Source organism: Anabas testudineus, chromosome 7, assembly GCF_900324465.2.
Source record: "Anabas testudineus chromosome 7, fAnaTes1.2, whole genome shotgun sequence".
NCBI classification, from domain to species: Eukaryota; Metazoa; Chordata; class Actinopteri; order Anabantiformes; family Anabantidae; genus Anabas; species Anabas testudineus.
Genome location: NC_046616.1, coordinates 13834105 through 13860067, shown reverse-complemented (window position 1 = coordinate 13860067; position 25963 = coordinate 13834105). Strand labels below are relative to the sequence as shown.

General features: G+C 41.7%; 2 protein-coding genes across 10 annotated transcripts in view; both read left to right on the top strand.

Moving 5' to 3' along the window:
• The window catches only part of LOC113167426 (neuron navigator 1-like), a 68758-nt gene extending 60800 nt beyond the window's left edge, over positions 1-7958 (top strand). For all 9 annotated transcript variants that reach the window (XM_026368035.1, XM_026368033.1, XM_026368032.1 and 6 more), the window contains 16 exons: positions 1493-1576; positions 2469-2577; positions 2680-2801; positions 3777-3961; positions 4060-4222; positions 4339-4537; positions 4642-4730; positions 4837-4935; positions 5026-5197; positions 5479-5744; positions 5837-5988; positions 6074-6145; positions 6255-6460; positions 6545-6663; positions 6763-6951; positions 7086-7958. In XM_026368035.1, the coding sequence (XP_026223820.1) occupies positions 1493-1576; positions 2469-2577; positions 2680-2801; positions 3777-3961; positions 4060-4222; positions 4339-4537; positions 4642-4730; positions 4837-4935; positions 5026-5197; positions 5479-5744; positions 5837-5988; positions 6074-6145; positions 6255-6460; positions 6545-6663; positions 6763-6951; positions 7086-7181 (2322 nt within the window). In that variant the 3' untranslated portion in view covers positions 7182-7958. The remainder of the gene's footprint in view (positions 1-1492; positions 1577-2468; positions 2578-2679; positions 2802-3776; positions 3962-4059; positions 4223-4338; positions 4538-4641; positions 4731-4836; positions 4936-5025; positions 5198-5478; positions 5745-5836; positions 5989-6073; positions 6146-6254; positions 6461-6544; positions 6664-6762; positions 6952-7085) is intronic.
• A 2639-nt stretch (positions 7959-10597) lies between these two features.
• On the top strand, positions 10598-24726 carry mybpha (myosin binding protein Ha). Its single transcript, XM_026368069.1, has 12 exons — positions 10598-10817; positions 11850-11915; positions 13532-13666; positions 14052-14219; positions 17126-17214; positions 17323-17518; positions 17776-17915; positions 18340-18499; positions 18950-19086; positions 21789-21975; positions 22538-22594; positions 24195-24726. Exons 1-11 carry the CDS (start codon positions 10613-10615, stop codon positions 22570-22572), a joined length of 1518 nt encoding a protein of 505 aa, XP_026223854.1. The 5' UTR covers positions 10598-10612; the 3' UTR covers positions 22573-22594; positions 24195-24726.
• Positions 24727-25963: the final 1237 nt, after the last annotated feature.

Sequence of the window (25963 nt, the reverse complement as noted above, 5' to 3'; positions counted from 1 at the left end):
GTATGTACTATCTGCTGACTTAAACTGCGATTTAGATGACAATACCCACTTGGATAAAGTGCTTGGAGAATGTATTTTTCCTAATAGGTTCCTCTGGAAAAAGCATAAATGTAAAATATTTTTAAATAAATCTCCCTAGCAATGAAAAAATTAAATGAACAAAGTATTAAAACAGAAAACAGAAGACAGTTAGGGGATGGGGCAAACACATAATCAAAACAGGAATGCAAAATAATTGGAAAATCACTGGAAATTGGAAATGTCTGATAAGATATCATATTGAGAAAACCACCACTCTGGAAACACTAATCTATTTGAGTGACAATTTCATGTCACCAGTGATATTTAACCTTTTACCTCTAAGCAACTAAAGGATTAGTCGGAGCCCCTCTGTAGTTTTACACCCCAGTGATTGTCACTCATCTTGATGATGAGTCCACCTCAGTGACATCTGCCCTAAGGCTGAGGTAACAGATATCCTGATGAGAGGACCAGTATTGAACTAGCAAAAGCAGTTTGGGTCCCTATAGCTTAGTTTGTCACTTGTTAAAGGCATTTTCGGCAGAATCATATTTGTCTTGTGCGTCACTGGATCATAGAGTGGCAGTTTAATGTAATGAACAAACTAAAATAAGACTTGCACAGAATGTTAAACCTGGTTACGGGAGCCACTTACTGCTGCTGTGGTTATGCTCATGTTTTCTTGCAGTCAGCGGGTCCAGACCTTAACGCACTGCCTATAATGATTTTCCCCACCTAGAGAGAGAGTTTGATTCCAAGCTGTGGTATGTCAGTCGTAGATTATTTCAGTGCAGTCTCAGCACATTTCTGAACCTCTCCCCAAGCCACTTTGTAGTACTGATACACACACAAACGCACATACAGTACTGTATACACACAGGTGCTTCACCCCTTTTCATCCACTCTGCAAGGTTGTTCCTGTATGACCACCCTGTCAGCATATTCATCGGCCCAAATGCGTGAAAACAGCCCAGGAATTATGCATGAATTCATGCACCACACATAAATCAAACGTTTCTGCACGGGTGTGTGTTTCTTCCCCTTTTTGACCTTATAATACACGAGCAGTGACTAGTCAAGCCCTATACATGGATTACAGCATGATAATGTGCTGGATTAATGACTGTGCTGTATCCATTATTTTACTGTATTAATGGGCTCTATAAATGAGACTGGAAAGTAATTTTCTTTTCCTCCTCTGGGCTAAAGTGGGTGTGTGTGAGAGAGAGATTAGGGAGGAGGTGAATTTTCCACAGGAGACATACCATTCAGCCTTTATGTGGTAATATACAATAATATACAAAGCATGAGAGTCAAAGAAAATGTCACAACTAAAAACGCACTCCCTATACTTACTGATGTTCAATAAGAGGTCAGAAATTATAAAAAGAAGTACAATGAACATTTGGGAGAAATAGATTTGCTGCCCGCATATTTGATCTTCAACTTTTCTTTCTTCTTTTCTCAACAGGCAAATTTGGTGGCTGCCTTCGAGCAGAGTTTAGCACTGATGACAACTCGGCTTCAGGGTCTGTCAATAAGCCACGAGCAGAAGGTAACAGCATCCATCACACCTACACTTCGACTCGCACACAAACCTGAATTCCAGCTGCATTCCACCATTGTGCCCCTCTTATGAGCTGTGGGCTCAGTGCAGCCATTTGTGCAAATACAGAGTGAGGTGACTTTGATCACCATTAGCAGGGAGGAGCTGAATGTAGGTTAGAGGCCCATGGTGCAGTCGCACAGCGAGAGTTCGTGTGAGGGAAGGACAGAGGAGCACCAAAAAGAAAACTTTCGGAAGCTTAACATGAAGCTTTAAGCGCAAACTGTTTGCACATGCACTCACAGCGGACATCACATTCCTGCATTCTTCTGCCTTTGTATCTGTTTTGGTGTGAATAAACTGATCAGGGCCTAAGGCAGTGTTCAGTGTGTGTTTGTGTGTAGAAAAGTGAGGAGCCTGTCTTAGTGCTTCATGCTTTGCTGCTCCCACTGAAAGCCCCGTCTAGACCGCTCCAGAAGAAGTCTTTGTTGTTTGTGCCAGGTCACTGACCTGTGCAGCTCAGCCTGGAGCACACAGCCTCTTTAACCTTGAGGAGATGGGCCAGGCAGCTCAATTTAGTGTGGAGTGGGACTGATTGTAGCACACAGTAAGCAGCACTGAGAGGCTCTGTTGTTCTGAACTCTTTGTCCTTTTGAACCGCTAACATCGAGCGGGGAATCAAGCCCATCAGGTGTATGAGCTCAAACTGTGGGATTCAGTTGTAGTACTTGACTAAAACATCAGACAATACTAGTCCTCCATAAAACACCTGACAGTATAATACTGTATTTACAATACAATTTATTGTAAATATTAAAAAGTAAGCAAATATTTGATGAATGTTATCCAGTTGGCTGAAATGTGTAGTTAAAAAATAAAATGTTTAAATGAAATGTTGCAGGACTCAGAGCTGATAGAGCTGCGGGAGACTATTGAGGCTCTGAAGGCCAGGAATGAAGAAGCCCAGGCTGTCATACAGGGAGCCTTAAACAATCCAGATAACATGAAAGGTTTGGACATCAACCAGTTGATCTTTCTGTCTTCGTGTGTCTCTCTGCACATCTGCCTGTGATTTGATGTTGAGCTTTTTTTTTTCTTCTTCTTTTTTCCAGACCTAAGAATCCGACGCCAAAACTCATGTGAGAGCATCTCGAGTCTTAACAGTCTGACCAGCATGTCGAGTGTTGGTAGCTTGAAGGACCAAGATGCCAAGAAAAAGAAGAAGAAAAGCTGGGTAAGAAGGGATGCATTCTGCTCGTGAGCCAGTGTGTTCACACTCCCAGCTTAGTGTTTGTCTATGTTCAGTCCGTTCGCCTTGATGATAATATGATAATAATGACAAAGCAGCATGGATAATAAAATATGACCAGTCTTTCCTCCTCTGTTGTGTTATTTTGCTGTTTTAGGTCTTTGAGGTGAGTGCAGTCATCGTGTCCCTATAAAGATTTTTTGTCAAACAGCATGATGGACAATCTAAAACTGCTACTGAATACTCAAGTGCACTGCATCTCTGCTGATTCACCTCTTAGACTTCTGATTGGCTGCCTGTTCTGTGAATATTTCATTTGAATGGATGGCTGTAATTCAGTTAGAGCGGCAATCAGCAGACATGACATTTCATTAAAAGTCTATGTCTTAGCTCAATTATGTTTTTCAGTTATATCTCATTCACACCATGCTTTATTGTGTATTTTATAAAATAAAACTATCGGTCAGCATTATAATTAACATACAGCTTTGCTGCATAACCCTTCCTCATATTGCAGCTGGGAACTAAATCTCCATACACATGCACTTACTATAACTGTGACCTGTTTGCAAATGACATGAAATGAAAACTTCAAGGGAATAGTTTGTCATTTTTGGCAAATATACTTAAATGTTTTATTGCCAAAAACTGATACCACACTTTTTGTCTAGTAAGTATGAAGGCGCTGCAGCTTAGATCAGCTTTGCATAAAGATTTGAACGAGTGAAATCAACCTGTTCTGTTGAAAAGGGGACAAAATTATCTGAATGTAAACACAACAGATTTATGTTTTAGGGGAAAAAAAGACAAACTATTCCTGTAATGTTTAGCATGTGCCAATTAACAATCCTAATACCTCCTTCTTTTTTTACACTCAGTAATAAATGAGTCCTAATGAATATTAGTTCAACAGTCTTTCTTTCTCTCTGTGCTTGTCCCTAAACCCATGTGTCTATGTAGCTGAGGAGTTCCTTCAACAAGGCATTCAGCATCAAGAAAGGCACCAAAACCTACTCAGACATTGAGGAAATTGCCACCCCTGACTCCTCAGCTCCCAACTCCCCAAAGATGCCCCACGAGGGGGGAGAAGGAGGAGAGATTCAGCCCTCATCACTCAAAACCTCTGTTTCTGCGACCTCCTCTGTGTAAGTCCCGAGCCATCTTGATGCAGCTCTTTGATCAGCAGTGAAACATTAGCCCTGGTTGGTGTCTTTCGCTGATCACTCCATCCTGTCCCCTTCAGGATCATGGAGACTACAGAAGAGGGAGAAAGTGAAGAAACAGCAGTATCAGACCTGCGCTCAGAACTCTGGGACAAAGAGAGGGAACTGACAGACATCCGACTGGAGGCCTTAAACTCCGCTCATCAGCTGGAGCAACTCAGAGAAGCCATGAACAACATGCAGGTTTGTTTTACCCGTATGCACGAGTATACAGTATAAAATGCATGAGTATAACCTTAAAGCATACAGGTGAGGGACTTGTGCAAACATTCAAAGTTTTTTACCTGCCTGTGTTCTAGTCAACGGTGGAGAATTTGAAGGCGGAGAATGACCATTTGAAAACAGGAAGTCAGCTCCAGCTACCAGGCTCTGGTCCCACTTCTTCCACCTCCCAGCCTTCAGGCCTGGCCTCTCTTCTGGGCCCATCACTGAGGCAGCCAGTGAGCATGTCCCTCACCAAGTCCTTCAGCCTCAGTTTGAATGATTGTAAAGATCCAGGTAAGAGAACAGACTCTTCACCAGTTTCGAGCTCACAGTCATTTGCACTATAAAATAAAAGCTCTACATTATATTTCTTTCATGCCCTGTGCACTATCTTTCAGACGTATCTCCAGTTGACATGCCAAGTGTGTCCTCTCAGCGGGATGCGGTGTCTGCACGAGTACTGGTCCGGACAGGAGATCAAGCAGAGGTAAACACCTGACACATGAAATCACAGTATTGCCAAATAACCTCGACCATTTCAATTGAAAATTAAAAAGAGACTGACAACTGAGCACTCCTCTCTGTCTCTGTAGGACAGTAAACAGCAGCAGGAGTATTACCTGGGCTCAGTGCTGGTCAGCGCAAGGACTGATTGGACCAGTCTTGACTGTCTTATAGCAAAGACCTTCAAAGTAAGTTGTCCTCTCTCAACATGGTGTTTCAAATAAATACTAAGCTATGAGGAGTAGATCTTTCCTTACATCTTTTCCTTTCTTATCCAGGACTACCTAACTCAGGTGGACCCAACAGCCAGCCTGGGCCTGTCCTCCGATTCACTGCACACCTATCAGCTGACCCAGGGAGAGCAGCGGGTGATAGGAGGGGAAAAACCTCAGGCTTCACCTTTTCATTGTCTCGGTAGTGGTTCTGCCCGAATATTTGTCACCTTGAAAGGTTAGTGAGTGTATTGGACTTTAAGTAGAAACTATATCAGGAGTTTAACCGAAGTTTTGCATCATTTTATTGTCTGTTTGTTTATGGTGTAATCTCCTAGTAGTGCATTTCTTCAACTCTGCAGTTGAACATTTGTTCCAAGTATATATTTAAGTGTATATTTAAGTATATACTTAGATTTTATAATAAAGGGCTACAGAATGAAAAACCACTACATTTGCAAGTATTAAATAGTAAATGCACCTCTTGCTTCTCTCTTCCATGCGTCTGCTGCTCTATAGGTCTCAGAGAAAAATGTGTTGACTCACTGGTGTTTGAGACTCTGATTCCTAAGCCTATGATGCTGCATTACATCAGCCTGCTGCTGAAGCACAGGCGCCTGGTTCTGTCTGGGCCCAGTGGGACAGGAAAAACCTTCCTGGCTCAGCGTCTGGCCCACTACCTCCTGCATCGCAGCCGGACAGACTCATCTGAGGCCGACCACGAGCCCTGTCCTCCGGGTCGCAACGCTGTTGTCACCTTCAACATGCATCATCAGTCGCCGAAGGTAAAGCAATGCAGATTTGAATTTTTTCATTGGCAATTATCAGGGAATTTCATGGATTCATACACAGTTTATTTAACTTTCTTTGCTTTCAGGAGTTGCAGTTGTATCTGTCCAATCTAGCAAATCAGATTGACAGACACAGTGGAGAAGAAGTTCCATTGGTTGTTATCATAGATGACATTAGCGATTCAGCAGCCACCACTGAGCTTGTTAACGGAGCGCTCACCTGCAAGCATCACAAATGGTGAGTGTCATTAAACAGTTCCAGTTTGGCTTTAAACCCTATATTGATACAAATGTAAACAGGATTTACTCTGTGTATGTTTCAGTCCTTACATCATTGGAACGACCAATCAGCCAGTGAAGATGACATCTAACAACGGCCTTCATCTCAGCTTCAGGTGAGCACAAAGCCAGTAGATCTTTGAGGTGCCTTTTTTGCAGTGAAACATTATTAAATACAACATTATTCTACTGTGGAGACTCAAGATTTCTTGCACATGGTTGCAGGATGGTGATGTTCTCAAATAACGTGGAACCAGCTAATGGGTTCCTGCTGAGGTACCTGCACCGTAAAGCTGTGGAGGCCTACCAGCCTGAGGAACAGGACTCAGCACGCCACCAAGCTCTACTTTGTGTACTTGACTGGGTTCCTCAGCTCTGGTACCACCTCCACACGTTCCTGGAGAAACACAGCACTTCAGATTTCCTTATAGGTGAGATATAGTGTGTGCAGTAAGGTAGAAAACACGGATACCTGGATATTTGCAGCGAGTAATAAGAATCTTTGTCTTCCCAAGGTCCCTGCTTCTTCCTGTCATGCCCAGTATCAGTGTCAGAGTTCAGGCAATGGTTTATTGACCTGTGGAACCACTCCATCATACCATATCTGCAAGAGGGAGCCAAAGACGGCATCAAGGTGAACACAAGCATAAGTGTAACATTAATGGTAAAAACAAAGTCAGTGTCTTTTACTCTTCATGTGTTGTTCAACATACATTTCTGTCTCACCCCTCAGGTCCACGGACAGAAAGCAGTATGGGAGGATCCAGTTGACTGGGTGAGAGGCACCCTCCCTTGGCCTAATGCACAGCAGGACCAGTCCAGGCTCTTTCACCTACCTCCCCCCAGCATAGGTCCACTCAGTGAAGAAAAGAAGCCCCCCAAAGATACACCTCCACCCAGCACGCTGGAGTCAGACCCACTGGTGAGTGAGATGGGGACTAGTTAATGCCAGCGGGGAGTCATAGATGTGTTCATTTTGGGCACACTTGTGTAATGCATGTCAAGAAATATTAACATATCTGTTAATTTGATATTTGACCTCTCGGTCCCTCCCAGATGGCGATGCTGCTGAAGCTCCAGGAGTCGGCCAACTACATCGAGTCTCCAGAGCGGGAAGGCTGTCTGGATTCCACTCTGCAGGCTACACTCTGAGGATCACACGTGACTTTAATTCATGCTATGGAGCTTTGGCGTCTTTATTACAGCTAACGCACCAACCAACCGCAGTCCCAATGAGACTTTAAAGACTCGATAATAAATGTTGCTGTGTGCTCAGTGAGCAGTTACAAAGCAAAATGTAAAGCAACTTTACACAGAAGGTGAATATGGACAAGGAGTTTGCTCTGCTCTGGTAACAGAACATCAGAAAGGCAATTAAACTGCTTTCATAGGAAGCTGTGATGATCATGTCAGGGAAAGAGATTGATTTGCCTCTTCTCTGTCTTCAGTTTGTCCCAGTTGAGTTGTTGTTGAGTTTGCAAATGCATGGTAACCAGAATAGTATGATGCAAAGTACTACCTATAATCCTACTGATCAAGACCCATTTGTTCCCTTTCTTTTGTTCTTGTTGGACTGCCACAACTGTTACCACAACTGTTGGTGCTTCCTGTGTTTATTTTCAGAACGAAATTCAATTGAGTAAGAGTCTGAATTCCCAAAAGATAGGACCATAACTCAGCAGCAACTAAAAAAATGCACTTTATTTTCTACTTGTGGTAGTTGGATTTAATCAGGCTGTGTCAGTGACTGTGTATCAAATGAGGGACTATCAGTGTGGCCACATTGTGCAATTTGTTGGTATTTCCTCTAGATGGCGACACCTACTGATTCCTGCATCAGTGCTCTCCTGGTGAGATTTCTGTCTTGTTAAAGGTGCTCAGTAGTACATAACACACTCAATAACAACAATAAAGATAGCCTTGAATGTTTGTTTTTTTTTTTTTCAGTTCAGCCATTTGTGTCATTCAGAGATATCATGGATTAGATTCTATAACTGTGAAGCTGTACGTAACATGCATGAGTGAAAAATTAACTGAATACTGAATCAGATTTAGGATCAGTCTGTATAGAAAATGTCAACATCAGTGGTTTATTCCAGTAATATACTGATTTTATAACCACATAAACCGACCTAAACTGATCCTTAACTCAACATACTGTATTTAAACACAGAAAAAACTGCTTGTTTAATTAGTCTGGCTGCCATGTCTGGCTATGCTTGCATACATTCTGTATTTACATATTGGTTTAAAAACTTTTCTTGTAATAGATGAGGATACAGCTTTGAAAATCTTCATTTTGTAAGATTTTATACTGAGTCACCTTCATCTCTAAACAGTAACTACCACCCACTATGTATACTAATCATGCCATTATCGTTAGCCGCAGGCAGCACAGAGGCATACTTATTGTCACTGTTATGAGGATCACGAGGAAGCGAGGGAGACCAGTAAAAACCGTTGTCATCATGTGACAAAAATATGTACAAAAAACATATACCTTCCTCTTTATATCTTTTATAACTTTTTTCGATGTGCTGAAGTCAGTTCCTTCCTCACACGCGATGTTAAGAGTTACAGTAAGATTAAGGGCTGGTTATAAGAATAGCTGACTCATTTGTGAGTGACTTCTGCCCATTTCTTTCCTTCATTGGTTTTCACATAATATACACTGCCCGTCCAAAAAAACTAAGTCACCATCCTGATTTAACTAAGCAAATAGGTAAGAGCCTTCCTCTGGATAATTACTGCAATGATGATTATGTTCCAGCTGGCAACAAGTTATTTTAACTGATGCAGTGAGTAGCTTTTCATTAACACTTCCTGTGGTTGCAGAAAAAATGTTAAGCAGTTTCAGAGTCAAATTATTGTCATGCATGCAAAAAACATCTAAGGAGACTGATGAACTACTAAAACTGGGTTAAGAACTGTCCAGTGGAAGAAGGTCATGTGGTCTGAGGATCAGGGTAAGAAGTGAAGCAGGGTCCAACTCTAATCATCAGTACAAGATCTTGGCAAAAGATTAATGCAACTCTGGAAGGGAATAAATATTGTGACATTACAGAAGCTTATTGAAACGATGCCATGGTGAATGTGCACCGTAATCAAAGCTAAAGGTCCAACTAAATATTAGAGTGTGTGACTTCTTTTATTGGATGGGCAGTGTATGTTAGAGAGTACTCAAGAGTATTTATTGCTCATATGTTGACTTGTGGGATGAAGGAAAGTATAACAAGATGTGCAAGAGAAGGAAAGTGCAGGTAGCAAACTTTCTTTTTTTTTATTTATTTCTCAGCTCTGTTCCCTCTTGACCCTGAAGTACCTCAAACTACCATTTTCTGTCCAGACGTTGCTCAGCTTTCCAAATGCAGTGCTGGTGGAAAGTAGAGGACATGATGCCTACGTTTATCTGTGCCTGAAACACAGTTTGGCCTAAAGCTGCTTTTGAGCTGCTATCTACCACATGGAGGCCTCGATTTAGAGGAAACAACATCAGTTCCTCTCGCCTACTCTGATGTCACTTCACTTTCATGTCTTCACCTAGAAGACCCAGATTTGGGTCGAGAGTGGGTTTATCGAGTCGGGCCTTTGGCTGATAGTGAAGACGAAGTGTGAGTCAGTTCGGTCTGCAGTAGATGAGAATGTGTATCATGACTGGGCTGCTTGTGTGTGATCTTAGAGGAGTCGCCTGAGACTTGTGCAAGAACAGATATTTGCCTGGAGATGAAATGTCAATGCATGTATACCTGATGTGTTCCCAAAGTTTTGTTTTCTTGGACCTGTCACACTTAAACCTTATCACGGGAGGGATTTTTAATAACTGGATATCTTGCTTTTTTTTCCACATTGTATTTAAGAGCAGACTTTTGTTTTTCTTACGCAAATATTTGTAAAGTTTTCTTTCTCTTTTGTACATGACATCACTATTGTACACACTGTAAATAGTCAGTGCATCTGCGACAACAATCACTCAAAAGTGTAGAGATCTACGAGATGGCTTGGCCCCCCCCCCCTGTATGCAGATAGCGGACGTCCACGGTGGTTTTATTGTCATCCTCCAGCAGGAAGGAGCACTTGGCTTACAACGTGGGCCTAACAATGGTTGTATGGCATGTCTCTATAACCACATCAAATCCCATATGTCTAACATTGAATAATGGACTTAATAAAGTCATGCCATTCTTCACACCAAAGCCTCTTTGTCGTTTGCTTTCATTGTGTTGTCCACTAGATGGCGCTCATATGAGCTTTTTATTATTTATGAGGATGTGTGGTCATTTAATAGTACGTGGTGATATTAGGCACGGTAAGATAGTACTTTGCACTTGTTAGGTGAATGTTTAACTGTTTTTAAATGTGAATATGTGCGTTATTTGCATTCAAACTAGGCCGGACCTGCCCTGGCTGTGTAGGTCCACACACAGATGAGGATGTGACTAAAGTGGGGGGGGGGACTTCAAAGTCAGGGAATGGGTGGAGTGGCCTGAGAGCCCACTCCACCAGCCCACCAACCCTCAGGCTATATATATTACCTAAGACACCCCGGCCTCCTTCATCCAGAAGACTGGATTTGTGTCAGCACCATGCCAGGAAAACCTGCGCCCATCAAAAAGGCTCCGGCCAAGAAGGCTGCCGAGAAGGCTCCCGAGCCCGTCCGGGAACCTGAACCCGCTCCGACCGAGGCTCCACCTGCGGAAATACCTGCGGAAGCTGCACCTGCGGAAGTTACTGCTGCACCTGTCGAGGGAGGAGCTGCAGTCACCGGCGCAGCTGAAGAGCGCGCAGCAGGTACCGTGGGAATAAAGTCACCGTATTTATTTATCGTTTCCGTGGAAGAGGAGGAAACTGTCCTCACTAATCTGATGTTGATTAACTTAAACACAAAAGATTAGGTCAAATAATCCAACCTGTCACCTTAATGTAAACTGAAAACATTAGTTTTACAGAGTCTGCAGTTAAACACGTGGAGATCACATTGGACATTCAAATCCCTGAACTAAACTGTGGCTTTTTATTATGACAAATTCAGTAAAGTGCAGTAAAAATGCTTTTTCATATTGTGCACGTTTAGAGGTTTGAAACTGGAAACGGAAAAAGCTGTAATAAATTGATATGGCATTTGGTTTGGACTGGCCTCAGTTATTTCTTAATGCGTATAAAGCTGAGCCAACTCATCTCAGAGATCTTGGCTGGATTATAGGATGGGCTGTGTTAGGGTGTGTGTGACATTTGATCTCTGTGTTTTTATGGTGCGTCTCTATCTGGAAAGGCGGTGGTCTTCTGCTATGTGCAGGTGTCTTACAGTGTCTCTGGAGCAGGGTCACCTACCATCCCTTCTCACGCAGTGAATACTGAAGGCTTGGCTCACACCACTCTGCCTCTCTGCCTGCTTCACTGGGGAATATGTTGATCAAATTAGCTTGACACTGATTGATTCCCTGCATGATTAATGTTATAATGCAGGCCACTAATTGGCTTTCCTAATGCCATTTTAACAAGCTGCGGGGGGGCCGCCGCCTCTGCTTCAGGTGCTCCTGCAGACAGTAAACATAAACCACCACAGAGACAACAGCATTACTGCTGCCCGACACAATATTCATTATTTTACCTTATTTAAAAAGCCTCCAGTTAAGTGCCATCCACCACACCTTTCCCCAGCTGTAAGAACAACTGGATTCATGACAAAACATTGAACTACACTGTATCTTTTCCAGATCACCAATTAGAAATCGAACTGAGAAAGTTTTGAAAAGTTACAAATTGAAATGTTTCTATAGGGTGAAGATGTAAACAATTAACATGTGTCTTGTGTAATGCTAGCTGCTCCCGCAGAAGCTGCCACGGTAGAGGAGCCACCCAAGGCCCCAACGCCCCCACCTCCAGCAGGTAACATCAACATTTATACTCTCACTCTGTTGTCTGCTTTGTCCTGCTTTAAACTCTCAAGTCTATGAGAAACTGAACTGTCTTCCCGAAAACGGTAAAAAAAAATATTGGTTATTATTTCCACAGGCAGAGGTTATTATTTATGTATTGTTTTATCTGACCAACATTCCCACGATATTCAGTGTGCTACAATCAAGTATCAAATTCCCACATTTGAGAAGCTGGAACCAGGAAATATTTGAATTTTTTACTATTAAATATACTAAAACCCTTTTTTTATTACAAAATTAGATCAATCAGTTCTATTTCAGGCAATGAGGTTATTAACACCTTTGCAGTAATTTAAAAAGTTTAAGAGCAGTAATTAGAGAAGTAATTCCAACAATCCATTAGCAGATTAAACTGAATATTAAATTGTAAGTATATTCAGAACTGGTTGATCAGTTGATCAGAGTTTTCAAGCCAAAATGTATAGATAGATCTTTATCTAAGTGAAAAACATATTGTGGCTAAAGTAATAACACTAAAGAATTTTGATCTTTCATGTCTTTGAGAACAACCGTAGAAACCTCACTGTAGAAATGGAAAAAGTATGTGAACCCTTTGAATATAGGCCTCAAAAAAGCTAATTACATTCAGGTGTTAGCATAACTTCAGAAAATTAGTTTGGAGGTGTGGACTAGAGCTACTTCAACTGACAAACAACACTCTAACTGCTGCTCCGCACAAGAAGAAATAATAATAATGACTTTAATACTTTATTGATAACCTTGGGAAAATTGTTGTTTGGACAGCTGCAGTAGATGACAGTGCTACTGTGGGATTTCAATGTCTTGTCCAAGGGCACCATGACATGTAGCCGGAAGGAACCAGGAGTCGAACCACTGAGCCTGGAGTTTATAGACAACTGCACTACCAACTGAGCTAAATGTCACCACAAATACACTTATGTGAGCCAGACCTCACTAAAAGGAGCTTTCAGATGATCTACAATCAATTTACATAAAGCTGGAAAGGGTTACAAAGTGATGTCAAAGATGATAGAAATTCACCAGTCTATAATCTACAAATGGAGAAGTTGGGTGATGCAACAGGACAATGGCCCAAAACACACAACAGAATGCCTTAATGAAGTTGGAGTGGCCAAGTCATGGCCCTGACCTCAACCCAAAAGAGATGTTATGGAAGGACTTTAAAAGAGCCACACATGAGACGTCCAAGGAATATGACAGAACTAAAGCAGCTTTTATGGTTGTTGTCAATAGAGACATGAAAGATCAGATTTTGTGTGTATGTGTTATTACTTTAGGTACATTATATTTAGAGTTAATACTCTTGACTAAGATGAACATCAGATCATGTTTTATGACAAATGAATGGAGAAAACCATGAAATTCCAAAAGGTTCACATACATTTTCCTGCCACTGTAGTTTCACACAAAATGTTTCACATTTTTCTAATTTTTTTAATTATTTAAATCTAAATCAACAGATGGTCATTAGTAGCACATAATATAGATAATAAATCATTATTATCTGTACATCCATTATCATTCCAGCTCATGTTTCTGTCGTCCGCTTCAGTAAATAAATTGCTCTGTTTGATCCCCCTTCAGTCCCCACCAGTGCTCCTCTGGATGTATCTGTGGATGATGTGAATGACTCCAGCCTCACCATTAAGTGGAAGACACCGGTGACCATTGGAGACTCTGGGCTGAATGGATACACCATCGAGTACCGCAAAGATGGAAGTAAGCATGTTTATGTGTGTATGTACAGTATGTGAGGCTGCACCTGTCCCCACAGCGTCAGGAGGCAGATAGACTCATAACTGCGTCCTGGCCGTATACGGCAGGCAGCGTTTCACTGGCTGTCACTGTATCTCCTGACGCCACTTTTAGAAGAGCTTGTTTGCTCGGATGACAGCATGCCCTCTGAGGTTTCATGATGGTGGCCAAAGTGTACTTTTTATGGGCAAGTTGTTTGTAAACTTGTGTCGACAGGTGATAAACCCCCTAACGTGTCCTATTGAGTGATGTTTTACACTCAATAAAGAAAAATGTAGGAATAAAAACCAATCAGAGTGAAAATGGCACATAAACCATGTGTTAACGCACGCTCCTGGTTTCCCTGCAGCATCAGACTGGACTGTGGCTAACGAGGAAACGACCCTGGCCAACCGTTACTGCATTACGAACCTGACAACTGGTGACCTGCTGCATGTGCGCGTGGTGGCTGTAAACGCCGGCGGTCGCAGTGAACCTGGTACACTTGCTGAACCTGTGCCAATTCGTGAGATTGCTGGTGAGTAGCAGCCGGTGGTATTTCTCAAGCTGTACAACAGACCATGTGGAAGTGTCTCCTTAAAGGGAAGCTACACTCTGTGGAAGGGGCTACAACTATGTCTTGGTTGGTTCGATTAATTTCTGCTCTGTATCTGTGGAGCTTTAGATCAGTGAATATGTTTCCAAAAATAAATGTTACTCTATAATAGTCCCTAAAGTCCAAAAGAAGTTTCTCTTCAGAAATAGTACACTAGTTTTCGCCTCTATAAAAACAAAATTGTGTGTCTGTTTGCAGGCTATCTATCAAGAGCTCTCCGATAGTTCTAACTTGTGACCTATCCTTAAAATACTCATGTTGCAACAACGAAGGCAAAGGTGCTTTTAACTGCTGCGGCCTAAGATGGACTTCACAGATGTTCACTCATAAATCCCGCTGGTGCTGACAAGTGCTTTCGTTAGCTGTAGATCATGCTTTCATTAGCATGTACACACATCTTCAGTATTTTTGCAGGTTTGACACCACAAAGAAGACGATTAAAAAAAACGCACACGTTTCTTATTTGCATATTTATTTTACTAAATAATATCTACAGTGTGGACTTCCTGCAGTTACCACCCTAAAGAAAAAAAGAAAAATGGAAGATATGTCTACTTATTTATCAAAAATCAAATATACCAACATACAGCATACATCTTATATATATCTAGAGCAAGTGTTGCTTTTTTGTTTTGACGGCCTGAGCCTGAACCATTAACTGACAGTTAAACTGTGAAAACCTTTATCAATTTAGCTCTAGGAGTGTAATCTCACTGTGACTTTCTCACTAAAATGAATCTATTCATAATGTAGCATTTACATTTTCATATTCATTTTATTTTGCCGTGATAAACTTGTTCCCCTGTCTGTTTCTTACAGCTAACACAACAAATATTTCTTCTCATGGTGCTTTGCTTCAAATGTCTTCGCTTTGGCTTAGACAGTTTTTCATGTTAGTTTTTCAATCCTCTAATTTAATTGCTTTATTTTAATTTGAACTATTGGCTTCTGTTCCTGTTATAATGGTTTGCATTTAAAACACATGTGAACCCTCATTTCCTGTCCTCTCCCTTCTACTGTCTGTCATAAGAGGCACAAAAGTCTGCAGGACTGCACATTGACACCTTGCTGAAGTCACACTGACAACATTTCCTTTCTTTTTAACAAGGGTGGTTTTGTGGTGCATTTGTTTCCACACGTTGAGTCACGTTGATGTACCGTGACCTGAGCTGCCGGAGTTATCCACTTTAAGAAGGACAGCATGCTGTCTCTGAGCATATTTCCTGGTCGGGGTTCAAACAGCTGTGAACAAACAGGAAACTCTAGTGGAGGAATGCTGCCGTGCACCAGAACTGTTGGTCAAATGAGGGGAATGAAACATTAGCCTAATTGATGGATTATGAGCTGGTGGTTGTGGGGTTAAGTTCCGCTGTGAGTCTTTCACATACTGTCCTGATCAGACACCTATCTACATCCACCAGCTAAAGACACGCTGTCCTGCATATGCTGAAAGCCCCCCACAAAGACACTTTATCCAGAGTCAAAGACAGATTATAGATTGTTTGCTGGAGGACTTGCTGGCAGCTGGATGCTATAATGCCAGCAACACGTCTGGGCATTGCTAGGAAGTGTGCTGATTAGCAGGGATCAGTGTTTGAATCAAATCTGGAGGGAGACCTGAGCTTCATGGCAAATGATAGCTGCAGGAGCCGGATCCCGGCCTCTGCAGCTGCATTATGGTGACAAATGTTACAACAAGGAGGATGAAACCCTACGGGCAAGAAACCAAGTGAGATGGAGTTAGAGAGTGTGACTGTGTGATAGCTAGGAAAAGATGCATAGGAGATTGATGGCAAGTGAGATATGAGGACATTTAGAGTGACAGAGAAGGGACACAGTCTGCAGCAGGGTTAGTGGGTGATGGAGGGCAACAGCTTGGCGGTATTATGTATCATGTAAGCCCAAAGAGATTTTCAGACATTTGCTGCTTATGCAGAAACCTGCGAGAGATGCTTAGCACCCGACCTGAACGAAACCAACCAGAATAGTGACCGGGTACATGCCGTGCTCGTCCATGATGCAGTTTCATCCTCCTGATTTGATTCACAGCTTAAGTATAGTCTCAATTTCTTTGGGAAGCTGCATTTGTAGTTCAGTGTTTCTAGATGTGTTGTTGTTGTTGTGATGGCTCCAGTCACTTAAAAGTGATGACATCTTCCTGCTGCTTCTTTATACACGACATGTGTCAGAGTTCAAGACCCGCTCGTCACCAAAGCTATTTTAGGATCTGCTGGATGCAGTGTCTGGATGCCTTTTCTTTTTTCTTTTTTTTTTACCTCTCTCTGCCCAGATACTGTACATTTTCTCACACACATGCAGACACACTGAACATTTCTCCAGCTATATTTTAATGTTTATACCGTATATGTCGTTTTCTGTTCATGACTAATTCTAACCATCAATAAGACTGGGGCCTTTATTTTAGCTATTGGGTGGGATGTTGTTTAGTGACTGAATTTCAAATGTTTGCTTGTTTTAACCAAGTGAAAACCTAAAGATATTCAATCATCTATTTATATGATAGAGAAAAGCAGTAGTCATCTACTATTGTTCCAGTGCATACATTATATACATTATAATTGCCCCTCTATTCAAAGGGATACATGTACAGCATCACTTTTTCTGAGAACATCTAGTGGTTTACTAACTTGTGGGTTCATTTCGGCTCCATCAGCCATGAAGCTTTCCCTAATGCTGTGAGGTGGATGATTGATCTACTGTAGTTGTCCAAGTGATGTTATTCCAAATTTACCTGAAACAAATCAGTTGCATAAAGGGAAAACAGATGGTGGATGATAAACGCGCCTCACTTTTTTTTTTTCTTTTAGACCGTCCTAGGATCCGTGTGCCCCGCCTTCTCAGATTGCGCTACATCAAGAAGGTTGGAGAGCAGATCAACTTGGTCATCCCCTTTCTTGTAAGCTAGCACACACACACACACACACACACACACACACACACACGGTGTATAGTTTATGACCTAGAAAACTTTACCTACCTTCCTGTGCCTCACCTTTTTTCTCAGGGAAAGCCCAAACCTGTGGTGTCCTGGCTTAAAGATGGTCAGCCTTTGGATTCAAAGAGGGTCAACATCAGGAACACTGACAAGGACAGCATCTTGTTTATCCGCACTGCCCAGAGGGAGGACTCTGGTGTTTACGAGATGACTGTTAAAGTGGACAGCTTTGAAGACAAAGCCACCCTCACCCTTCAGATTGTGGGTGAGTTGCACATGTCATGCATATCTGGTAGTTCAGCCGTGGCAACTGGTCTTCCTTCTTGTTAGGTCAAAACGTTTCGCTGCTCTTTCATGTAGCTATGTTTGCACCCACTGTAAACAAGCACGTACATATGTGCACATGAAAACACGCCAGTTACTTTTGGTCTCACAAGATGGGGAGAAGACACGTTTCATGCCTTGAGTAAAACGCTGGTTATAATTTTAATCTGTAAGGTAACTGTTGTTGTGTCTCCTCAGAGCGGCCTGGTCCTCCTGCCAGTGTGAAGCTGGTGGACACCTGGGGCTTCAACGCTGCCCTGGAATGGACTCCTCCCAAAGATAATGGCAACACAGACATTACGGGATACACCGTCCAGAAGGCCGATAGGAAGACAGAAGTACGGCAGATACTAAAACATAAATACACATTCTTCACACCAATCCAACTACAGTACATTGTCACACTGTGTGTTGAGGATGTAAGCCAGATTAAAAGCTGACATTAACAGTAAGTTTGCTTCATATAGTAGATCATATCTTCTTCTAAGTAAAAAATCTGATTTCTCTCATTGATGTTGACACACAAGAAATTAATTGCAACTTGAATTGTTCAATTGGCAACAGGAAGGAGAACAACAGGTCACAGTCAGGAGATTGGCAGGTGTTGGTAGATTTCAGAAGCTGCAAAAATCAGCAGACACCGATGATCTAACCGAAGATGGCGAGCTAATGATCTGTTTATTGACTTATTTGATTTTAAGATTGGATCATTTTTCCTGTGGAAACTGTGCTAAAATAAATCTGTTGTTTCTCCACCTACAGGAATGGTTCACAGTGCTGGAACATTACCACAGACTCAGTGCCACCATCTCAGACCTCATCATGGGCAACTCGTACTCCTTCAGGGTGTTTGCAGAGAACCAAGTGGGCATCAGTGAGAAGAGCGCTGTCACCAAAGAGGTGGCTAACATCCAGAAAACAGGTGACCTTTTGTAACACGTGCAGTACTTTAATTGTCCTCGGGTCATTTTCTAAATATGATGAACGGTTTAGTGGCTGAGCTGCGCTATAAGTGGGTGCTTACAGTTTAATGACTGTGAATGTCTGGAGCGTGTGTTTAAAGTGTTGAAGAGTGGAAACAGCCGTGGCACTTTTTTAATCATTAGAGGACAACTGCCTGCTCAGCTACTATAGAAATCATTTTGGTAACATTCTCATTAGTATGCTGTGTTACTGCTGAATTACTGTTGACATGTAGCCACTGTCTTAAATAAGAACCAAAGCATCATGTCTGGATTGAGAATTGTACCCAAAGATTCTTCTTAAATTAAATATTTGTTTAAGTTGTCCCTTTAAAAACACTTGAATTCAGACTGGTGTTGTAATTTTACAGACAAAACCCAGATGTTTACCGCGCTGCATGCGTTCACAGGTATCGTCTACAAGCCTCCTGAGTACCCGGAGCACGACTTCAGTGAGGCACCAAAGTTCACCACACCCCTCAACGACCGTGCAGCCACTGTGGGATACACCACCAAACTGCTGTGTTCTGTTCGTGGTTCTCCAAAGGTCAGACATACAGTCATACTCTTTATAGAGAGACTCATGCAGTGTATTATAGGTCTTCAAAAGTCCTAAACTAATGGAATTCAGTTTCCTCATAAAGGGCCTGAGAAGTTTTAATGTTTTAAAATGTATTTTTATTTTAATTTGAGCTGTCATGCACTCCAATTCCACATAAGTTGGGGCAAAATATGCATAATAACAGAATGCAGTGATGGGTAAATATTTTTTGAGACATGTTGCTGCTATTATTTTCAAAGATTTGGAGATAGGAGATTTTCAAGTCATTGTTCTTATGTAGATTTTGCACACTTTGCACACTTTCACGACTGTTTTATAACTAACTGGGAATGTAGTTTAATTGATGTGACAGTGGATTGCATGAGATTGTTTCAGGAGTTTCATTCATTACAATTCAACCTGTAGCAAACCCCGTCATTACTGTTAGCTAGAGTAGCTGTAGGATATGTATTAAAACTTTAACCTCAGTAATTAATCATGTTTTAATTGACTGATTCATTTAACTATACTCAGGAGCTTATATGTAGGTTTGTCTTTGCTAGTAAACTGAAAATCTTATTTTTGATGTTAAGCATTCTTAAAAAGTCAGCCTGGACTTGCATTTTTAAGACTAAAAGTTAAGCAAGAATAAATCTAACGTTTGTCAGCAAAAAATAATAATTGTATTTTGCAGAATACATCCCTATTCATGTTACCACTGCAGTATGAACATTTGTTCTTATCACTGCGCCCCCCCTTTATGCCTCACTTATAGCTAATGCCAGCTGCTGATTGGTTGGTATTTTAACCTCTGACTGAATATTTGGAGTTCATGCTCACTTAACATAGCAAGGAGGGCCTAGGGGAACATCAGTAGATTTCTGTGGAGACGAGATGGCTATATCCTGTTGATATTTGAAGTATTTCTCATTTTAAAAAGCTGAATCCTGTTTTACTGATGTGGTATTTTAAAACATTTGTTTTTAGTAAAGTAAATAAATAATTTGAGTGTGTATTCTTCTTGATGTCAGTTCTATAAAGATCCTCTGTGGAACCAGGGCAGGGCTCACCCTGGCATTTCTATGTGAAGTTTGGGTATGTCGCTGTTGTTGGCAGCCACTCCTCAAGTTAAACATATCTTTACAGTTGTCTGGCTGACGCAGATTGCTTAGATGATAGGCCATAGTGGAAATGCAGTAGATCATACAGTACGTCTCAGCTGTCCGTGGCTTTTTACTAAGGAAAGCAGTACTCTGCACTGCTAATGTAGTTGAGACAAATCAAACAGGAATTTGTGTAGGCTTGGGTGACGCTCAACATGCCTGACTGGCAATAGATGGATGTTTTAAAGACAGTTTGGAGGATCTAAAAACCATGAATGTGCCAATTGTCTTTTCTGTCTGTCTATGAGTAAAGTGTAGTATTCTCTCGTGCTGTTTTGTCTCTCTCTCCTCTCTGTAAATTCAATGATCACACATTAATATCGACTGTAAGCGACATAGCATGTGTTTGTTGAGCTACTTTCTCTCCCGCGATTCAGTGTCCAGAGCCCATTGAGGTCCAGCAGAGGGACATGTAGCGTGATAAGCTGTCTTGCTGTCTCTGATAAAGAGCTGTCAAATGTAGTGGCAGAGAGCATGCTGAGAAAGACGAGCAGCAAAGACAAAGAGGAGACTGCGATAAGACGTATATCTTGTGTCCTCTCATGGCTAAGTGAAATGTTGCTGTATCACCAAAGGTACTATTTTTGCCACCTGTGCATGACTTTATCTTTGTTATCTGTGCGACTGTCTCTTGAAGTAACACACACATGGATGCCCAAAGGTAGAAGCATGATGGGACAGGAAAGGGACAAAGGAAGATAGAACAATAAGAACAGGAGAGATGAACGTATGGATGGATTTACATGGTTAATGTTTAGGTCGTGTGTGTTTTCGCTCCAGTAACACTCACCATATGAGGTAAACCCCAGAACCACCAAATCCATTGACAGCATGTGTTTGCTATCCTGTGAGGATATTGCTCCAGTATACGGCAGATACATTTTAATAACACTATGTTAGCAGCTCTGTAGAGACATATCTTTTAAATGCTAATATCAGCATGCCAAATGTTCACACGGGCAAATCTACTTCGAGTCAAATTTTTTTGACCCCGATGGTTGTGCTGATTCCTAATTCCATCTGGTGTGCAGATCCAAACTATGATCTCATGAAATAAGACACCCAGCTCTTCATATAAAAACAGCATTAAAAGCATGTGTTGGAGGTGTTGGTTTGCAACAGTATCATCATCAGCGGCATCATCTCTTCCACTGCCAAAGGCTCAAATATATTTGGTCCATGCCTGGGATCACAACATAGAGATTCAGTGAAGATACCAGTCACCTTACAGTTACTTAACATGTAGCCTAGTTCAACTTTCAGATTAAATCTTTCTCGATGAGCAGTCATGCCACTACATACAAGTACTTTGCAAAAGAAAATTGCTATAGCACTTTCTTGCAGTCTGTGTTCTTAAGAACATTACACAATTTACATGAAGAGCGTGACAGAAGAGATCTTAAAGGTTATCTGGATTCTATGGGCACCAATGTCGTACCAATCCAGAGGGGGACACTGGCACCTTTAAGCTATAGCGTTAGCATGACTAAAATTGTCTATGAAATATATTTAAGTTTGCAATTTTGTTTCCTCTCCTTCTCTTAGCCAAAGATTGAGTGGCTGAAAAATCAGATGGTCATTGGTGATGACCCTAAGTTTCGTCAGATCTCCAACCAGGGCATTTGCTCCCTCGAGATCCGTAAGCCCTGCAGCTTTGATGGTGGCGTGTACACCTGCAGAGCCAAGAACGCCCAGGGAGAGGCTACCGTCTCCTGCAAGCTCGAGGTCAAACGTACGTATCTCCAGGCAACCGATGGATCCAGTTATTGGTTAATAGCTAAGGCTGTTTATTCAGTGACGTTATTGTCAAGAAATTGCATGAAAATACTAAAATCAACAGTGTGTTAGTCTGACTTCCTCAGTCTGCCTGTGGCTCTCTGCCCTGAGTCTGTTTAAAAAATAAATGTCATAAGTGTGTGTGCATATACCTACTTATCTTTAAAAGTTAAATCATTTCCTTGCAGCAAACATCATTCACACATAAGGTAATAGTTAGTTTGTAGGTCATTTTTTTCAGCTGGAGATTTTGTGCACCAGGGAGTATAATTAGCAGCAGGGTGGTGAATGTGCAATCAACCATTAATAAAAGGAAACCGCAGTGCCCATTTCTTGTGAAAGGAGAACTTGTCAGCCTGTTAAACTGTGACTCCTCTATGTGTGTACAGCACAGAGTCTATTTGCATAGAGTTGTTACCTGTTAGTGGCAGAATTAATTATTCTAAATTCTCCAATTTGTCATAAATCACGGTTATTGTTTGTAAAATAAAACTATAATTATATTTCTCTCCCAACAGAGGTTATTCTTCCAGACAGTGACAAGCGCAAATAAACCAACATGTAAACCTCCAAAGGTAAGAAACGATAAGAATGTTTAGCAGCCCGGTGTTTTTGATTTGTAGGATTGCATTTCATTGCTTTCTGTTTTTCTCTATTTCTGTATAAAAGAAAATATCTTTCGATCATATGCTCCTGCCATCCCTATTACTAAACACAGCTCAGCTTCTACAGAAAAAGGTTGTGTGAGTGTCAGTGACAGACTCACACTGGTCCATTGTGGCCCTCTGTACATCCTTTACATTACAGTCCCCGCTTTAAGATGTGTTAGTGTGGCAAAAGTTGCTCAGTCACATAGAAATGCCGAATTTGATGTTTTACAGCTCTCAACTTTCTATTAATACCCTCACTGGGGGGCAGCAACATTTGTGTTTTGGTGTTGGCACTTTCATTTAAGCCGCAAAAATGCTTGAGTGGTGTAGCCTTTCAGCAAGTGCACAGGGGCTTTGCTCACAGTGTCACTTCAAATGCTGACAAGAGAAGACTGAATAAAGTCTTAAAAGCAGCATGTGCTAGTGGTGAATAACTAGGGTCACGGGATTTCTGTGGGATTCCCACAGGTTGGGAGTCAATTTCACCATTCATCATGTGACTGGTACGACACGGAAAATAGTCAACAGGAGCAGGCGGGACAGGATTTTTTATATTTAGATGCAGCTCTTTTATGACTAAAGGGTATTTTCTTTATTGTGAACATAATGCTAGTGGTTCTGTACAAAGCCAAAACTAAAACATATTCATGTTTAAAACATTTTGCTTTCAGATTTACAGCTATGACTATAGGACTTCAATTCCTGATCTTAGTTGTTTGACATTATGAATTGGATGTAGTTGTAGTTGTGCTACATGCACAGTGCAAAGTTAACCTTCAGCATAGCCAGGGACATGTGTGTTCACACTATGCTGCAAATGGCATTGCATGCCGTCCTGCTCAGCCCCTCCACCCCCACCCAAGTGGGACTTGAGTGATCAGATCTTAGTGCATCCTTAATGTGTTGTGTGGATGCATTCACACCTGTATATACAGCTGTCCACTCGTGATCAAATTACAAGAGCAGCGTCGAGTGCAGACAGCACCCTGTAGATGGCGCGATCATGCTTGTGAGTCTGCATAGAGTGACGAGATGCAGCTCCATGAGACGCAGCCATAAATGGGAGAGCCCCTTAAGGGGAAAATGGGGGATTACACAGGGTGCACCTTTGGGTGGGAGGGTAGGGGGTGATGTCAGCGCAGCACTCCACAGCTTCTAAAAATGGCTCCAGATGATGTGACACAGAGCAAAACTCTTCACATTACCATGAGTCAACAGGCTGAGTGGAGTGATGTTAGGGGAAAGGAGAATGGGCTAAGATGGCAGAAACTGAGCCAGAAAAGCCTTGATGGCAAATACACAGCAGATCTCACACATACACACATTAAGATCCTAACGTCCAGCATCCCTGACTGAGGTGATTAACCATATTTCTGCTCATTATCTTTCCACCAGTGCCTGTAAAGGATCAGCAGAAGTTCTCATATTTTAATGCGGGATTTTGTGTGTGTTTGTGCTTGTATGTGTGTGCCCACATCTAAGTGTGTGTTAATCTCTTGCTGTACAACTCTCTTATCTTGTCCAGAGTGTTTGAGGACGTGATAGAAAAAGTCAGGGCTGGCTGTGCAGCGATGTGTACATAATGAAGAACGGGACGGAACAACATAAGAGGATCTCTATATCTATTTCCACCTACTCCCTCAACTCACGCACTCCCTCTAGTATGCAGGGAAGAGTCATGCCACCCTACCCGTCCCAGTTTGCCCAATGTAAGTTATTTTAGTTGGTGACGTGTGAAAGACTATATTTACCATGTTTCTCTGTCTGCGTTACAGTATATAATGGATGTGCACTACTCAATAAATAAGTGAATCCACACCATTGCAATGACTGTATGGATGTTGAATGGAATTTCATTAGATATTTCAAGAATTTAGATGCTTAATTAATTAAGTGGTTTGGATTTATCTGCTGTCAGTCTTTTAATTGGAACTACAAAACCAAAGAAATACTACAGGTTGCAGAAATATTTCCTATTATTTTATTTATTAACCATAAGTATATAGAACCAAGTGTGCATGACTATGACAAAAGGGGAAGTCAGGTGTTGTCTGTGATTTGGGTCTTTTAACGTTGAGACAATAGGAAGGGTGTAAAGTGTCACAACTTCAGTGAGTAAACCTACTCCAGTTAAAATCCAATTGAATCATGGATGTTTTGAGGAGAACACAGAAATACATAATAAATGTCAATCTTTATTTTGTTTACTCTGGGTTCTTCATGTTGCCAATATTAATAAAAATAAATATTTCAGTCAAAAGATTATACTGTGTGTTGTATATATACGATATCGCCTGGTTACATGAGAGTGAGAGATTATTTCTCCACCCGGAACTATTTATAGGTTTGGGAAATTACCTCCCGAGGTTAGGTGTGTGGATATTCTTTAAGACACGCCCATTACCTGGCCACAGTCCCCCGGGGAGCCTATAAAGCGTCTGAGCTGGAGAGAGTCTATCACTCAGAGAACCCAGCACGTCTGGGCCAGACTGTGTAGGAGTGACGGAGCACTTTGAAGAGAGAGTCATCCGGGAGGAAGCGGCAGCATCTGCGCTGACTGACGGGGCGTGAAGGAGGTCTTCAGGGAAAAGCCACCTCAGACAGGCCCCATCCAGAGGTTAGAAAGGGGCGCGCTGAAGGGCCCCAGCACCACATCCAGGTCCCACAGAGGGAGCGGAGTGTGGGCCAGACAACCAGTAACACTAGAGAGCATGTCAGACCAAGTCAACAGTATCTTAAAGTACCACTGTCATCAAGTTCAATGTGCTTTGGCGGGAATGCAGTACACAGAGTGTCCAGTGTCTAAGGTGTGAATCATGGCTGTTGGAGATCATTCTTGTTCTGTGTTCTACTGACACCTTATGGCAGAGATGATGAAACAAAACGACAGCCTGAAGGACAGAAACACGCTGACATACAGTCTTATAGGAAGTCTGCACACAGCTTCAGGACTTCCTTCCTTCCTAAGATATCTCGCATGAAGTAACAATGTGAGATGTGCATACAGCAATTTTTTTATAATGTGATCTACTGTGATATTAGGGAGCGCTTTTCATTTGCACATCTAGGCAATGACATAGATAAAGACGAGTGGATGTCACCATGACATTTGTGGTTAACACTTTAAATTCACAGAAGTGTAAAAATATCTTAACACCTACAGGTAAAAAAATAACCAATATGAATATGCAACAAGTAAGTTCAGTTTTAAAGAGCTTCAGTTTTACTTCTGCTTTTTTCTTGACACAGATGCTTTAGTAGACATTTCTCACAGTCTGAACAACTTTTGAATAA